Here is an 18,319-nt window from a genome sequence, read left to right as displayed (position 1 = left end):
AGGTTCCGGAGAAGTTTGGAGCCCCGGGAGGTTACCGGAACCCCCCGGGAGGTATATGGGCCTTATTGGGCCCATGTAGGAGGAAGAGAGAAGGAGCAAGGGAGGGGGGCGCGCCCCCCCAAGCCCAATCCGAATTGGGGAGGGGGGCCGGCCCCCCCTTTCCTTTCTCCTTCCCCCTCTTCCTATTACTACTACTAGTACTACTTCCTAATACTAGTACTCTTTCCTTCCCCCTCCAAATAAGATAAGGAAAAGAGAGGGAAACCTACTTGGAGTAGGTTTCCCCCTCCTCATGGCGCGCCCCCCCTAGGGCCAGCCACCTCCTCCCTCCCTCCTTTATATACGGGGGTAGGGGGGCACCCTAGAACACACAAGTTGATCATTGATCGTTCCTTAGCCGTGTGCGGTGCCCCCCTCCATGATATTACACCTCGGTCATATTGTAGCGGTGCTTAGGCGTAGCCCTGCAACAGGAGAACATCAAGATCGTCACCACGCCGTCGTGCTGACAGAACTCCCCCTCGGCGCCTCTGCTGGATCGGAGATCGAGGGTGCGTCATCGAGCTGTACGCGTGTCAAGAACTCGGAGGTGCCGGAGTAACGGTACTTGGATCGGTTGAACCGGAGGACGTACGACTACTTCCTCTACGTTGCGTCAACGCTTCCGCTTCGGTCTACGAGGGTACGTAGACAACACTCTCCCCTCGTTGCTATATCATCACCATGATCTTGCGTGTGCGTAGGAAATTTTTTGAAATTACTACATTCCCCAACAGGTCGACAATCAACTTGGATTGTGAAAGGTGGGCGGCCGCACAAAAGGCGGTTGACAAGTTGAATCCAAGTGGCACAAATGAGGACAATAGAGTAAGTGGCATTCCATACATGTTCATCATACTTGTTGTTGGTGTTCGAAGTGCTAACTTGCTTTGTTTTCATGTAGTACAACATTGCACAAAACTTGTTCAAAGGAGAGGAGAAAAGAACCAAGAAGGGGAAGATCAAGAAAGGAAGGATATTTACCTTGCCTCATTGCTATGAAGTGTTGAAGGATGATGAGAAATGGAAGAAGCATGATGATTTGCATTTGAGCAACAAACGCAAGCGAACAATTGAGTTGAATGATGATGATGAGGAGGAGGATGATGCATCAAGTGACGGCAAGAGAAGCCCCACACCCAACTCGGTTTCATACTCGAAGCCAAAACGACCGGATGGGCGCAAGAAAGACGCAAAAGAAAAGAAGAAGAGGAAATGAGATGATGAGCTCAAAAATGCTATGGAAGCTATTGTGAAGGCAAGAAAAGAAGCCAACGAGGTGAGGAAAATGGCAAGGAACCAAGATGCCGCGACCGAGGAGAGGAGGTTGGCGGCCAGGGAGAGGAGGGTGGCGACCAAGGAGAGGAAGGTGGCTTTGGAGGAGAGGAAGATGAGCAATGAGGAGCGAACTAGATTGTTGGAATGGGAGAAGCACTTGTTCTTCTTGAACACATCTATCCTCAATGAGGTGCAAAAGGAGTATGTCAATCTTGCCGTGAAGAAGTCTTGATCCAAAAAAGAGCCATGATTCGCGCAATGGGTGGCGGTGGCCTTGGCGCCATGGGTGGCGGTGGCCTTGGCGCCATGGGAGGCATGGGAGGCTTCGGAGGTACCATGGGTGGCTTAGGTGCCATGGGTGGCTTTGGAGCTACCATGGAGACCATGGGAGGCATGGGTGGCTTTGGAGCACCCCCCGACGCTATGGCCGCCATGGGAGGCATGAGTTTTGCTTCTCTCATGGGAGGCATGGGTGCACCTCCGGCCGTGATGGGCGGAATGTCTTCCGGTGTGCCTCCTCGCACACATTCCCATGAAGATGCCGTTGAAGATCTTGCCAACACCGTCGGAGCTTCACGTGATGCGGTGCGCGATGAGGAGGAGGAGGAAGAATCATCTTCGGAGGAGGAAGAATCGTCTTCCGAAGATGAGGACGAAGACGAGGACGAGGCTTGATGTGTCTTTCGTTTGTGTCATGAACTTGATTTGCATTTTGAACTTGGTTGGATGAACTCGTGGGCATGATTTTGAACTTGTGGGCATGAACTTTTATTCATCAACTTGTTTGTGTGAAATTTAGATGTCATGTTCATTGCATTTTGAAGGTTTCAAATTCATTTTGTGTTCAAAATGCAACATATGCAATGCCCCGGCGAGTTGCGCGCGCTACATTTTAGCGCGGCTGTTGGAGCCAGCACTGCCAGCCGCGCAAAACCAGACGAAGGGCGCACGGCAAAGTAGTTTTTTGTGCGCAGCGCGGCTGTTGGAGATGCTCTTAGTACGAGACCATCCTCACATAAACAGAAACACATGCTATTCTTAGATATATCGACACCATCTTCCTTTTGCATCATCGCCCAGACAGGTAGACTAAACCCTAGTCAAGTCCAGAACAACATAAATTTCATGGCTAATCCTCAAATGATGGCTTCCCCATTTTATCTGTGCCAGAAGACATTTGGAGGCAGAGGCGGCTGCATGTACGGGAAAACCCCAGTAGGTTGTGTTTTTGGGTGAGACAGTGAGAGTAGTGCAACCCTTAGTTGCTCCAAGAGAAATCATGTGGAATCGCCCTACGCATCGTGCCACATAAAACATTAATTTTGGTTGGATGACACACATTCCAAAAAGTTTGCTATGGACATGTATGGACATACGATCGTTTAAAGTAACATTTTACTAACAACACTAACTTGTCACTTGTATAAATATCAACTATTGGCTAATACATTATCCAAATTTTGAAAATACTACACATAAATTGCAAAAAGAAAGGATCTAGATCTAACCTTGGAGCCGCAACCATTGCCACTTTCCCAAACACGTGAAACACAACTTCTACAACATAACTCTTAAAACCCAAATGAATGACCGGCTTTGGAAGCCCAAGGGGGTCGATAGAGCGGGGGCTTGCACGCCAAATGAGGACCATGTATATAAACGACCACCGAAGTATATTGGCAACCTTCGCCTGCCAAACCTCCTAATCTTTCATTTCCTCCTCAAATCCAAGGCTTGAGGCTTTCTTTTCGCCCAAATGTATTCTCTACACCATGTTCGACCCATCCGCAGTTCCACACACTCTTGGTGCCATCTTCAAGAAATTAGGCATTAGCCCGCCTTTATAGATAAAGCACCGACCAATCTGAACAACTAGTATAAAGTAAGCCACAGGGGCACAACCAAAGAAAGCCCCAAAACAAAAATAAATGGATGCAAAGAGGCCACTGGCGCTATCTTGTTGGAACCGGAAGCCCACCGATCATCGAGCATCTCAAGTCTCATGAGATGCCACCATTGCAACATAAATGCAATAGGAATGTAAACAAGGTCAGGCACATGTCATAGACAGTCGTGAGCAATCACAAGCTTGTCCCAGGAGGTCCAAAGGGCTTAAGTCATGGCCGTAAAAGAAAAAAAATAGAGGAGGTGTCTCCTCCTATCAGTGAGGGACTAAGCAATGACCACAAGGTCAAGCAGACTCGCAGGGCACCAACTGCACCACATGACCTCGCAAAGGCAAAAGTGTAGCGCCCTGGGAGCGTCACTGTACAGATCTAGCACCTCCGCTAGCATCCGCATAATATTGACCCGAAGATGCCACCCCACACAATGTGCACATGACAACATACACACGACGTGGGCGCAGCAGTAGATATCACAACACAATTCCATAACAGATCCACATCAACATATATATGCAACAACTCTGAAGAGTCAAATTTAACATATGGATACAATACAAGGGTCTCGCAACCAAGATACAACTCACAGCGGAAGCAAATATATCTTATACAGGTAAATAATACAAATGCCTTAAGAAGACTCTAAAGAAAAGCAAATGACATCCATATCCCTGTTAATGTCATCCTTAATCAAACCTGCTTCTGAAATGTTACCATCTGATTTGCGGCACCCGTGGGTAAAAGAGAAAATAAAACAGGGTGGATCAGGTCAGTCCATCGTCGGGAGGTAGACGCGGTGGAAACTGTTCATAGTTAGCGTCCTACGGCAGGTCGGACACTTGCTCTGAGCCTGGATGGAGGCCTGGATGCACTTCTGGCAGAAGATGTGGCCACAGATGGTGGATGACGCATCAACCAGCTCATTCATGCAGACTGGGCAGCTAAACTTTGGTTCCTTTCGGATCTCCTTCAGAGGTGCACGGGATTTCTGCATCACCATGAGCTGCAGTTTGTAAGCAAGCCTTGGAGAGCTGGTATTACTGTACATGATATTTGTGAAGTACAATGCACAATTTTTACCAAGAATCTGTTGGTTGCAGGTGTGTCCACTGTGTCTACCATGAGGTTGTTGCTGCTGGCTCTGGGGTGATCTTGATGTGTAGGGTTCATCCCCAGAGAAAGCAGTGTGTTCACATGCTGATCAGGAGCTTCCCCTGGAAATAAAGCAACACAAACCAAGTTAGTAAATGGAAACATAGTCCAAAAGGGGAAACTAGGAAAAAAAAGGTGATATACACTAGAGCATACAGCTCCAAGACTGAATAGTACTCCCTCTGTCTCAAAATGTAAGACGTTTGTCAAAAGCCATCTTACATTTTGAGACAGAGGGAGTATATGTATGTTCGAAAATGTCATAAATCAATATGGGTAAATACTGAGACTCAACAGTGTGATATCCCATTTCTAATTGATAATGGAATTTTTTTGGAAGCTAAGCGTCCAAAGGAAGATAATTAGTGTTAAATTCTAATAATGGATCTTTCAGGTTAACATTTCACTTGCAGCTTTTTAGTCATACAATAGCTACTTAGTGGATGGTCTTTTCCAAACACAAAAGCTAGACTCCCAGAAAGGTGGTTTGTTAGGTGTTAACACATCTGTTCAATTTTGTCCAATATGTTGCTGGCCATTGGATTTCAAGGCTAGAAGTTTCTACAGCATGGTACAGAAGAATTTCAAAATAAGGTACACAGCCTGAAGGAAATAAGCACAAGTTCAGTAAAACTATCTGCGCCTGGCAGCAAGGTACCCATGTTGGCGTTCAGAGGAACCATGCCTGCACCAGATGACGAAGGGCCAATATTGCCTGTCACATAAGACATTCTAGAAGTTTCACTTGCGCCTTGTGTGATACCAGGTGTCAGAATCATCGTCCCATAGCCAGGGGAAGATGCTATCTGTCTTGACAATTGTTGGTTCTGTTGTCGTTGTTGGTTCTGAGCACTCAACTGCTTGATAGCAAACTGCAAGTGCGGCTCAATTTGCTGCTTCATCATATTGTAGTACTCCGCCTGAATATAATTTTTTTAAATGATGAAACGGTGATATTTAATTTTGCTCGGAAATGGACTTGATTGCTCGAAAGCCAAAGCTACAAAATAAGAAGGCAAGGGGTCAACACCTTGCTTGGGTATTTTCTAAACAAGATTTCCTCAAGCCTCCTCGCGAGCTCGGGTAACCTCCTCCGCCAATCAGCCGAGGTTTGCTTCCTTCCTATATACTCGAATCTGCCAATTCAATAACAAGTATATGTAATAAAATTAAATAAAGAACTACCCTCCTTGCTTTCATATCAAACTCGAACCGTCAGGCATCATCAGCCTTATAGCCTAAATAACCCTCAGAGCCGAACAGAGGATCTAAACGCACCCCCAAAGTTGCCAAATGTGTATGCAACACCCTTCTAAACTTCAAGGGAAGCCACTAAAATTTCGAGCAGCACCATATCTACAATCGCTTTTGCTTATAATTTTGTGAATGAAACAACGTAGTACTCCAGTAAGCATGATGCCTGATGGAATCTATTGTTTAGAGAATTCAATTCCAACCCATTTTCTGGAGCATGAATATCGATTATTTCCAACTGGAGCAGATAAGAGCACTGAACGCTTACATCTTGTCTCGGATGCTGCTGCGCATCATAACGAACTGGGGATCGACCCACGCATCCTGCGTCTGGCTTTGCGGCGGCGGCATCCCGACGGCGCCGACGACCTGATTCACCTGCGCAGTCTGACGCGCGTCCATCTTCGCGGCCAGCCGGGCGAGTCTCCGCCGGCCCGGTAAATCCCAGCGCAGCGCGAGCTGGATGCCGTGGGGGTAGGAGAGCCGACCCAATAGTAGGAGGTTGTGCGGCGGCGAGCGGCGGGCGGAGACGAGGCGGGGAGACGGAGGGAGAGGGGAGAAAGGAATGGGGGACTTGACCAATGGCGGACTACCCGAGCTGGACTGCACGAGCGGGGTCAAAACTGGGTGGTGGGCCAGCGACGCGCTCCCCTTTTCTCTCTTTTTGACGAGGGAAGCGTCCGTCTCGTTTCTTCTTTCTCCGTCGCCTTTACAACGTCCCCATTTTTTTAAGCTTTTAGGCATGAAAACTAAGGTGGCAATGTGGATACAGATGCCCTTTGAAAAAAAATAGTTTGGCATCTAATGGGTCTCATTAAGGAATAAAAATAAAATAAAGACTAGTACACATGCATCTCTACTCTCTACTTCAATCTTTTCAGCTTTTTACACCGGATCACACCTTTTCTCTCCGAGCATCCGCCTCCTGCAGAGGATCCCGTTTCCCCGTCTGAACTTACCTTTTCTGACATCTAATCCTACATGGCATGCGAGGTATCATCCTGTAGCTATGCATTGGCCATGCCCTTATAAGGGTAAGATTGTTTCATGGTGTGTCTTTTAAAGACAGTTTTTTTTACGGGCAAGTCTTTTAAAGAGAGTATGGGCTGGCTATTGGTATGACGATTTTAACGGTGTTATGTGGCATGGTGTGTTTCTTCAATTCTCTGAGCTGGTGGTGATGTATTGCAAGACTGCTATGCGTGGGGTGATACTTTAACCAATAATGCTTCATTAATTTCTGGATCTCGTCTCAAGGGTTGAGTGACTATTGCGGTATTCAAAGACTGATATGGTGAGGGCATTTGTAGGTGGCCATTTCCTTTATTGTTGGTTTGATGTATTTTTCAATCTCCGGCGATGGCGTACAATCGAAGGAGGGTAGAGAATATAGTATGATTTTTAATATATATTTTTTACTGGCCGTTCCGTTTCCAGTTGTCAATTCATTATGTTAGTTCTTGTTTTATTTGATTTGAATCATGTCTAAGATGTCATCTAGATGTTGTTATTTAAAAAATGCAGTAGAGTTACTTGTTGCAAGAGAAATCCTATGGAATCACCCTACAAATTGTGCCATGTGTTAAGCACTAATTTTGATTATACATCACACATTGCAAAAGAATTGGTATGAACCTGCAAGTGTTTAAACTAACACTCTACTAGCAGCACTAACTTGCCAGTTATGTAAGTTGTCAAAAAAAACTTTCTACTTATGCATGAATATCAAGTTATCAACTGTCTGCTAATATATGGGTACTCAATGTTGTACGATTCTCCGAAAGCTCTTCGGACGTCAGCAATTGAGCCGCGCATGCCCGGTTGGATGGTAACCGCCTGCGCTTGTATAAGGAGGTGGGTCAACTCCAGGCCGCGTACACAACGCGCATGAGTGCAAATGGTGATGTGCCCAAGACCCCCGGGTGCTTATGATGTAGATCGGCGTGCTGACCTCTGTTGAGTCTAGGTAGGACTACAGTGTGTCGATCAGCCGAGGCCAGGCATGACCAGGAAAAGTGTGTCCGGCCAAAGTTAATTGAGCATGTTGGGTAAGTTGGTGTACCCCTGCAGGGAAGTATGTCTATTCGAATAGTCGTGTCCACGGTAACGGACACTCGAAGTTGTATCCCGATCTAGTACAAGTAGAACTGGATACTTGTTACACTAAATGGATATGATGGCTTCGGGATCGCTTTCTCGCAGGTAGTCGAGGAGGGATCTCTGAGCGTTACTAAAATATACTTGTTACCTTATGATATGCTAATCTAAACTCTTCTAATGCTACAAGACGCCGCAAGATGCTAGTCTTGATAGGCTAGGCCTTCCCTCTATTCTGGTATTTCTGCGGTATAGTCCAAAGATATAGCCCCATTCCTTTGAAACCGATGCATACTTAGCATAGATCTGATATAAGTCTTGTGAGTACTTTGGATGAGTACTCATGGTTGCTTTGCTACTCCTTTCCCCCTCTACCTGATTTTTGCGATCACATGACGGAGCCCAGGAGCCAGGTGATCCCGCCGATGACTACTACTACCCCGACGGAGCCTACGACTACGTCGAGACCACCGACGACCAGGAGTAGTTAGGAGGCCCCAGGCAGGAGGCCTGCGCCTTTTCGATCTAGTTATCGTTGTGTTTGCTAGCCTTCTGATACGTCTCCAAAGTATCTATAATTTTTTATTGTTCCATGCTATTATATTATCTGTTTTGGATGTTTTATATGCATTAATATGCTATTTTATATGATTTTTGGGACTAACCTATTAACCTAGAACCCAGTGTCAGTTCCTGTTTTTCCTTGTTTTAGAGTTTCGCAGAAAAGGAATACCAAATGGAATGAAACTTTCGCAGTGATTTTTCTTGGACCAGAAGACATTCAAAGGACTTGGAGTGCACATCAGGGAAGCCATGAGGTGGCCACAAGGTTGTAGGGTGCACCCAGGGGGTAGGGCGCGCCCCACCCTTGTGGGCCCCTTGTGACTCCACCGGCCTATTTCTTTTGCCTATATATATATTCTCAAATATTCCAAAACCTACGAGGAGAGCCACGGAAACACTTCTCCACTGCCGCAACCTTCTGCACCCGTGAGATCCCATCCAGGGGCCTTTTCCGGCATCCTGCCGAAGGGGGATTCGATCATGGAGGGCTTCTACATCAACACCATTTGCCTCTCTGATGAAGAGTGAGTAGTTTACCACAGACCTACGGGTCCATAGATAGTAACTAGATGGCTTATTCTCTCTCTCTTTGATTCTCAATGCCATGTTCTCCTCGATGTTCTTGGAGATCTATTCGATGTAATACTCTTTTTGCGGTGTGTTTGCCGAGATCTGATGAATTCTAGATTTATGATGAGCTTATCTATGGATATTATTTGAATATCCTCTGAATTCTTATATGCATGATTTGATATCTTTGCAAGTCTCTTCGAACTATCGATTTGGTTTGGCCAACTAGATTGTTTTTTCTTGCAATGGGAGAAGTGCTTAGCTTTGGGTTCAATCTTGTGGTGCTCGATCCTAGTGATAGAAGGGGAACCGACACATATTGTATTGTTGCCATCGAGGATAACAAGATGGGGTTTTCATCATATTGCTTGAGTTTATCCCGCTACATCATGTCATCTTACTTAATGTGTTACTCTATTCTTATGAACTTAATACTCTAGATGCGGGCAGGAGTCGATCGATCTGTGGAGTAATAGTAGTAGATGCAGGCAGGAGTCGGTCTACTTGATACGGACATGATGCCTATACTCAAGATCATTGCCTTAGATATCGTCATAACTTTGTGCTTTTTCTATCAATTGCTCGGTAGTAATTTGTTTACCCACCGTAATAATTTCTATCTTGAGAGATGCCTCTGGTGAAACATATGGCCCTCAGGTCTATTTTTCATCATATAAGTTTCCAATCTACAATTTTAGTTTCCTATTTACTTCATTTACTTCATTTGCAATCTTTTACTTTCTGTTCCATAAACCAAAAATACCAAAAATATTACTTTACCCTTTATCCATCTCTATCAGATCTCACTTTGCAAATAACCGTGAAGGGATTGACAACCCCTTTGTCGCGTTGGGTGCAAGTTGGTGTTTGTTTGTACAGGTATTCGGCGACTTGTGCGTTGTCTCCTACTGGATTGATACCTTAGTTCTCAAAACTGAGGGAGATACTTACTCTACTTTGCTGCATCACCCTTTCCTCTTCAAGGGAAAAACGAAAGCAAGCTCAAGAGGTAGCAGGAAGAATTTCTAGCGTCGTTGCCAGGGATATCTACGACAAGTCAAGACATACCAAGTACCCATCATAAACTCTCATCTCTCGCATTACATTATTTTGCCATTCGCCTCTCGTTTTCCTCTTCCCCACTTCTAAAATGATTTTCAAAAAGATTCGCCTTTTCTTCGCCCCTCTTCTATTGATCTGCTTCGCTTGCCTTTTATGTGCTCGTGTGTTGGATTGCTTGCTTGTCATGATGACTCAACAAAATACCAAACTGTGTGACTTTTCCAACACCAATAATAATGTGACGCCCCTGATTCAATCGTACACTAATCATACACGCAAACGTGTACGATCAAGATTAGGGACTCATGGGAAGATATCACAACACAACTCTACAAATAAAATAAGTCATACAAGCATCATATTACAAGCCAGGGCCTCGAGGGCTCCAATACAAGAGCACGATCATAGACGAGTCAGCGGAACCAACAATATCTGAGTACAGACATAAGTTAAACAAGTTGCCATAAGATGGCTGATACGTCTCCAATGTATCTATAATTTTTGATTGCTCCATGCTATATTATCTTCTGTTTTGGATGTTTATGGGCTTTATTATACACTTTTATATTATTTTTGGGCCTAACCTATTAACCCAGAGCCCAGTGCCAGTTTCTGTTTTTTTTTCCTATTTTAGGGTTTCGAAGAAAAGAAAAATCAAACGGAGTCCAATTGACCTGAAACTTCACGGAACTCTTTTTTGGAAGGAAATCATCCCGGGAGACTTGGAGGCTGATACGTCTCTGTCGTATCTATAATTTTTGATTGTTCCATGCCAATATTATTCAACTTTCATATACTTTTGGCAACTTTTTATACTATTTTTGGGACTAACATATTGATCCAGTGCCCAGTGCCAGTTCCTGTTTGTTGCATGTTTTTTGTTTCGCAGAATATCCATATCAAACGGAGTCCAAACGGAATAAAAACTGACGGAGATTTTTTTGGAATATATATGATTTTTGGGAAGAAGAATCCACGCGAGACGATGCTCGAGGGGCCCATGAGGTAGGGGGCGCGCCCCAGGGTGTTAGATGCGCCCCTGACCCTCGTGGCCACCGCGTAAGGCGGTTGGTGCCCTTCTTTCACCGCAAGAAAGCTAATATCCGGATAGAGATCGTGTTAAAATTTCAGCCCAACCGGAGTTATGGATCTCCATATATATACGAAACGGTGAAACAGAGTCAGAACAGAACGTAGAAACAGAGAGAGACAAAGAGACAGATCCAATCTTGGAGGGGCTCTCGCCCCTCCCTTGCCATGGAGGCCATGGACCAGAGGGGAAACCCTTCTCCCATCTAGGGAGGAGGTTAAGGAAGAAGAAGAAGAAGGAGGGGGGCTCTCTCCCCCTCGCTTCCGGTGGCACTGGAGTGCCACCGGGGGCCATCATCATCACCGCGATCTTCACCAACACCTCCGCTATCTTCACCAACATCTCCATCACCTTCCCCCCTCTATCTACAGCGGTCCACTCTCCCGCAACCCGCTGTACCCTCTACTTGAACATGGTGCTTTATGCTTCATATTATTATCCAATGATGTGTTGCCATCCTATGATGTTTGAGTAGATTTTCGTTGTCCTATCGGTGGTTGATGAATTGCTATGATTGATTTAATTTGCTTGTGGTTATGTTGCTGTCATTTGGTGCCCATCATATGATTGCGCGCGTGGATCACACCCTAGGGTTAGTTGTATGTTGATAGGACTATGTATTGGAGGGCAAGAGTGACAGAAGCTTCAAACTAGCATAGAAATTGATGCATACAGGATTGAAGGGGGACCAATATACCTTAATGCTATGGTTGGGTTTTACCTTAATGAACATTAGTAGTTGCGGATGCTTGCTAATAGTTCGAATCATAAGTGCATAGAATTCCAAGTCAGGGATGAAATGCTAGCAGTGGCCTCTCCCACATACTACTTGCTATCGGTCTAGTAAAGTAGTCAATTGCTTAGGGGCAATTTCGGAACTCCTACCACCACTTTTCCACACTCGATATATTTACTTTATTGTTTCTTTATCTAAACAGTCCCTAATTTTTATTTACGTACTCTTTATTATCTTGCAAACCTATCCAACAACACCTACGAAGTACTTCTAGTTTCATACTTGTTCTAGGTAAAGCGAACGTCAAGCGTGCGTAGAGTTGTATCGGTGGTCGATAGAACTTGAGGGAATATTTGTTCTACCTTTAGCTCCTCGTTGCGTTCTACACTCTTACTTATCGAAAACTGTTGCGATCCCCTATACTTGTGGGTTATCAGAGGCTACGTCAAGGACGCTTCGAGGAGGCCATGAGGTAGGGGGGCGCACCCACCCCCTCTGGGCGCGCCCTCCACCCTCGTGGGCCCCTCGTGGACCCCTTGACGTACTTCTTCCGCCTATATATCTCCATATACCCTAAAAACATCGGGGAGCACAATAGATCGGGAGTTCCGCCGCCAGAAGCCTCTGTAGCCACCGAAAGCCAATCTAGACCCGTTCCGGCACCCTGCCGGAGGGGGAATCCCTCTCAGGTGGCCATCTTCATCATCCCTGTGCTCTCCATGATGAGGAGGGAGTAGTTCTCCCTCGGGGCTGAGGGTATATACCAGTAGCTATGTGTTTGATCTCTCTCTCTCTCTCTCTCTCTCTCTCTCTCTCTCGTGTTCTTGAGGTGATACGATCTTGATGTATCACGAGCTTTGCTATTATAGTTGGATCTTATGATGTTTTCTCCCCCCTCTACTCTCTTGTAATGGATTGAGTTTCCCCTTTGAAGTTATCTTATCGGATTGAGTCTTTAAAGATTTGAGAACACTTGATGTATGGCTTGCCGTGTGTATCTGTGGTGACAATGGGATATCACGTGATTCACTTGATGTATGTTTTGGTGATCAACTTGCGGGTTCCGCCCATGAACCTATGCATAGGGGTTGGCACACGTTTTCGTCGTGATTCTCTGGTAGGAACTTTGGGGCACTCTTTGAGGTTCTATGTGTTGGTTGAATAGATGAATCTGAGATTGTGTGATGCATATCGTATAATCATACCCACAGATACTTGAGGTGACATTGGAGTATCTAGGTGACATTAGGGTTTTGGTTGATTTGTGTCTTAAGGTGTTATTCTAGTATGAACTCTAGGGCTGTTTGTGACACTTATAGGAATAGCCCCAACGGATTGATTGGAAAGAATAACTTTGAGGTGGTTTCATACCCTACCATATCTCTTCGTTCGTTCTCCGCTATTAGTGACTTTGGAGTGACTCTTTGTTGCATGTTGAGGGATAGTTATATGATCCAATTATGTTATTATTGTTGAGAGGACTTGCACTAGTGAAAATATGAACCCTAGGCCTTGTTTCAACACATTGCAATACCATTTACGCTCACTTTTATCATTCGTTACCTTGCTGTTTTTATATTTTCAGATTACAAAAACTATTATGTACTATCCATATACCACTTGTATCACCATCTCTTCGCCGAACTAGTGCACCTATACAATTTACCATTGTATTGGGTGTGTTGGGGACACAAGAGACTCTTTGTTATTTGGTTGCAGGGTTGCTTGAGAGAGACCATCTTCATCCTACGCCTCCTACGGATTGATAAACCTTAGGTCATCCACTTGAGGGAAATTTGCTACTGTCCTACAAACCTCTGCACTTGGAGGCCCAACAACGTCTACAAGAAGAAGGTTGTGTAGTAGACATCAAGCTCTTTTCTGGCACCGTTGCCGGGGAGGTTAGCACTTGAAGGTATATCTTTAGATCTTGCAATCGGGTATTTTAGTTTCTTGTTTTATCACTAGTTTAGTTTATAAAAGAAAATTACAAAAAAATGGAATTAAGTTTGCCTCATACGCTTTATCTTTTTAATATCTGTCGTGAGAATAAGGATTCCGATAATTGTGCTCAAGTGCTAGAAGAAGAATGCATTAGAATGTTTGGCACTAAATATTTGAATGATGAGCATGATTGCAATGTTGTTAGTATAAATTCCTTGAATATCCATGATGCTAATGATATGCAAATCCAGAAGCTTGGGGAAGCTATGTTTGATGAAGATGATATTTTTTGTCCCCCAAGTTTTGATGAGCAAATTTATTATGATGAGAGCATGCCCCCTATTTATGATGATTATTGTGATGACTTGTATGCTATAAAGATTAATGATATCCATGAAACTTGTCATCATGATTTTAAATTTCAATTGGATTATGCCTCATATGATAGTTATTTTGTTGAGTTTACTCCCACTACTTTTCATGAGAAGAAATTTGCTTATGTGGAGAGTATTAAAAATTCTATGCTTGTAGATCATGAAAAGAATGCTTTATGTGATAGTTATATTGTTGAATTCATTCATGATGCTACTGAAATTTATTATGAGGGAGGAATATGTGCTTGTAGGAATTGCAATAATATCAAGTTTCCTCTCTATGTGCTTAAAATTTTGAAGTTATGCTTGTTTTGCTTTCGTATGCAAGTTCATTCTTGTTCCCACAAGTTGTTTGCTCACAAAATCCCTATGCATAGGAAGTGGGTTAGGCTTAAATGTGCTAGTCATATTATTCATGATGCTCTCTTTATGTTTCAATCCTTATCTTTTATGCGAGCATCATTGAAATCATATCATGCCTAGCTAGGGGCGTTAAACGATAGCGCTTGTTGGGAGGCATCCCAACTTTATTTTTGTTCCTTGATTTTTGTTCCTGTTTAGTAATAAATAATTTATGTAGCATCTGTTATGATTGAGTTTTTATGTTTTAGTTAGTGTTTGTGCCAAGTAGAACCGTTGGGAAGACTTGGGGAAAGTCTTTTTGATCTTGCTGTAAAAACAGAAACTTTAGCGCTCACGAGAACTGCTGCCATTTTTATTTGGAAAGTGATATTTAGTTAATTCTTCTTGAATATGATTAATAGATAAATTACTCAGGTCCAGAAATTTATTTGAGAATTTTATGAGTTCCAGAAGTATAAGTTTTATCCATATTACTACAGACTGTTCTGTTTTTGACAGATTCTGTTTTCCACGTGGTGTTTACTTATTTTGATGAATCTATGGCTAGTAAAAGAGTTTGTAAACCATAGATAAGTTGGAATACAGTAGTTTTAACACCGATATAAATAAATAATGAGTCATTACAGTACCATGAAGTGGTGATTTATTTTCTTATACTAACGGAGCTTACGAGTTTTCTGTTAAGTTTTGTGTTGTGAAGTTTTCAAGTTTTGGGTAAGGATTTGATGGACTATGGAATAAGGAGTGGAAAGAGCCTAAGGTTGGGGATGCCCAAGGCACCCCAAGGTAATATTCAAGGACAACCAAGAGCCTAAGCTTGGGGATGCCCCGGAAGGCATCCCCTCTTTCATCTTCGTTCATCGGTAACTTTACTTGGAGCTATATTTTTATTCACCACATGATATGTGTTTTGCTTGGAGCGTCAATTTATTTTGTTAGGATTTGCTTTCTGTTATTTATAACAATGTTTTGCATCTTCTATTTCAATAAAAGTGGCATTGATAGCCTTTACTATGCCTATTTTACAAGTCTTCATGTTGCTGTTTGAAAACAGAAAGTTTACCGCTGTTGCAATAATTCCCTAGAAAATTAATAATGTGATAAAATGTTGAAACCTTTTGCATATTAAGATCTGATAAATTTACTACAGTGGGAATTTTATTTCATAATTTTTGGAGTTAGGGAAGTATGGATCTTGCTGCACTCTTTACAGACTGTCCTGTTTAGGCAGATTGCTGTTATGTTTGCATATGTTTGCTTCTTTAATGATTCTATTTGAGGATAGGACTATTAAATATGCAGAGGCATTTATGAAATGTTGAATAATAATTTTAGTGATTTGCTACAGTAGAGTATGATAAGGTTTTTGCAATGGTTTATACTAACTTATCTCACGAGTCCTTGTTCTGTTTTGTGTGGATGAAGCTTTTGAGATTTAGGGAGACCGTGATATGAGAGGAATTAAGGAGACACAAAATCTCAAGCTTGGGGATGCCCAAGGCATCCCAAGATAATATTTCAAGAAGTCTCAAGCATCTAAGCTTGGGGATGCCCCGGTTGGCATCCCACCTTTCTTCTTCAACAACTATCGGTTAGTTTCGGTTGATCCTAAGTTTTTGCTTCTTCACATAATGTTTGCCATTCTTAGAATGCCATTTTATTTTGTTTTGCTTTCTGTTTAAATAAAGTATCAAGATCTGAAATCCTTAAATGTTAGAGAGTCTTCACATAGTTGCATAATGTTGGGGAACATAGCAATAATTCAAAATTTTCTACGTACCACCAAGATCAATCTATGGAGTCATCTAGCAACGAGGGAGGAGTGGATCTACATACCCTTGTAGATCGCGCGCGGAAGCGTTCAAGAGAACGGGGTTGATGGAGTCGTACTCGTCGTGATCCAAATCATCGATGATCCTAGCGCTGAACGGACGGCACCTCCACGTTCAACACACGTACAGAGCAGCGACGTCTCCTCCTTCTTGATCCATCAAGGGGGGAGGAGAGGTTGATGGAGATCCAGCAGCACGACGGCGTGGTGGTGGAAGTAGCGGGATTCCAACAGGGCTTCGCCAAGCGCTGAGGGAGGAGGGAGATGTGTCATGGGAGGGAGAGGGAGGCGCCAGGGCTTAGGTGTGGTTGCCCTCCCTTCCCCCACTATATATAGGGCCGAGGGAGAGGGGGGGGCGCAGCCTTGGCCCTTCCTCCAAGGAAGGGTGCGGCCAGGGAGGAGTCCATCCTCCCCAAGGCACCTAGGAGGTGCCTTCCCCTTTTAGGACTCTTCCTTTCCCTTATCTTTTGGCGCATGGGCCTCTTGGGTCTGGTGCCCTTGGCCCATATAGGCCAAGGCGCACACCCCTACAGCCCATGTGGCCCCGGGGCAGGTGGACCCCCTTGGTGGACCCCCGAACCCCTTTCGGCACTCCCGGTACAATACCGATAATGCGCGAAACTTTTTCGGCGACCAAAACAAGACTTCCCATATATAAATCTTTACCTCCGGACCATTCCGGAACTCCTCGTGACGTCCGGGATCTCATCCGGGACTCCGAACAACTTTCAGGTTACCGCATACTAATATCTCTATAACCCTAGCATCACCGAACCTTAAGTGTGTAGACCCTACGGGTTCGGGAGACATGCAGACATGACCGAGATGACTCTTCGGTCAATAACCATCAGCGGGATCTGGATACCCATGTTGGCTCCCACATGTTCCACGATGATCTCATCGGATGAACCACGATGTCAAGGACTTAATCAATCCCGTATACAATTCCCTTTGTCTAGCGGTATGATACTTGCCCGAGATTCGATCGTCGGTATCCCGATACCTTGTTCAATCTCGTTACCGGCAAGTCTCTTTACTCGTTTCGTAACACATCATCCCGTGATCAACTCCTTGATCACATTGTGCACATTATGATGATGTCCTACCGAGTGGGCCCAGAGATACCTCTCCGTTTACACGGAGTGACAAATCCCAGTCTCGATTCGTGCCAACCCAACAGACACTTTCGGCGATACCTGTAGTGTACCTTTATAGCCACCCAGTTACGTTGTGACGTTTGGCACACCCAAAGCACTCCTACGGTATCCGGGAGTTGCACAATCTCATGGTCTAAGGAAATGATACTTGACATTAGAAAAGCTTTAGCATACGAACTACATGATCTTGTGCTAGGCTTAGGATTGGGTCTTTGTCCATCACATCATTCTCCTAATGATGTGATCCCGTTATCAATGACATCCAATGTCCATGGTCAGGAAACCGTAACCATCCATTGATCAACGAGCTAGTCAACTAGAGGCTTACTAGGGACATGATGTTGTCTATGTATCCACACATGTATCTGAGTTTCCTATCAATACAATTCTAGCATGGATAATAAACGATTATCATGAACAAGGAAATATAATAATAACCAATTTATTATTGCCTCTAGGGCATATTTCCAACAGTCTCCCACTTGCACTAGAGTCAATAATCCAGTTCACATCGATATGTGATTAACACTCAAGGTCACATCCCCATGTGACTAACACCCAAAGAGTTTACTAGAGTCAATAATCTAGTTCACATTACCATGTGATTAACACTTGATGAGTTCTGGGTTTGATCATGTTATGCTTGTGAGAGATGTTATAGTCAACGGGTCTGAATCTTTCAGATCCGTATGTACTTCGCAAATCTCTATGTCATCTTGTAGATGCAGCTACTACGCTATATTTGGAGCCATTTCAAATAACTGTTCTACTTGGAGCTATTCTAAATTGTTTCTCCATTATACGTATCCGGTATCTCTACTCAGAGCTATCCGGATAGGTGTTAAGCTTGCATCGACGTAACTCTTTACGTCGAACTCTTTATCACCTCCATAACCGAGAAACA

The 18,319-nt window shown here is 44.0% G+C and overlaps 1 protein-coding gene across 1 annotated transcript; it reads right to left on the bottom strand.

The window, feature by feature from the left end:
• Window positions 1-3,731: 3,731 nt before the first annotated feature.
• LOC119270087 (probable histone acetyltransferase HAC-like 1) lies at window positions 3,732-6,244 on the bottom strand. Its single transcript, XM_037552051.1, has 5 exons — window positions 5,896-6,244; window positions 5,404-5,509; window positions 5,032-5,293; window positions 4,302-4,435; window positions 3,732-4,209 (listed from the first exon to the last, which is right to left on the bottom strand). The coding sequence occupies exons 1-5, from the start codon at window positions 6,027-6,029 to the stop codon at window positions 3,991-3,993; spliced, it is 855 nt and encodes a 284-aa protein (XP_037407948.1). The 5' UTR covers window positions 6,030-6,244; the 3' UTR covers window positions 3,732-3,990.
• Window positions 6,245-18,319: the final 12,075 nt, after the last annotated feature.

Source organism: Triticum dicoccoides, chromosome 3A, assembly GCF_002162155.2.
Source record: "Triticum dicoccoides isolate Atlit2015 ecotype Zavitan chromosome 3A, WEW_v2.0, whole genome shotgun sequence".
NCBI classification, from domain to species: domain Eukaryota; kingdom Viridiplantae; phylum Streptophyta; class Magnoliopsida; order Poales; family Poaceae; genus Triticum; species Triticum dicoccoides.
This window is presented reverse-complemented; position numbering and strand designations above follow the sequence as displayed.

Bases quoted from the DNA above. Each gene is read 5' to 3' on its own strand.
- LOC119270087 (XM_037552051.1), bottom strand. From the start codon at position 6,029: ATGGACGCGCGTCAGACTGCGCAGGTGAATCAGGTCGTCGGCGCCGTC. The intron at 5,510-5,895 runs GTAAGCGTTCAG...TTGAATTGGCAG, and splicing joins AGCAGCATCCGAGACAAGAT to ATTCGAGTATATAGGAAGGA. The intron at 4,210-4,301 runs GTAAAAATTGTG...ATGGTGATGCAG, and splicing joins CTGCAACCAACAGATTCTTG to AAATCCCGTGCACCTCTGAA.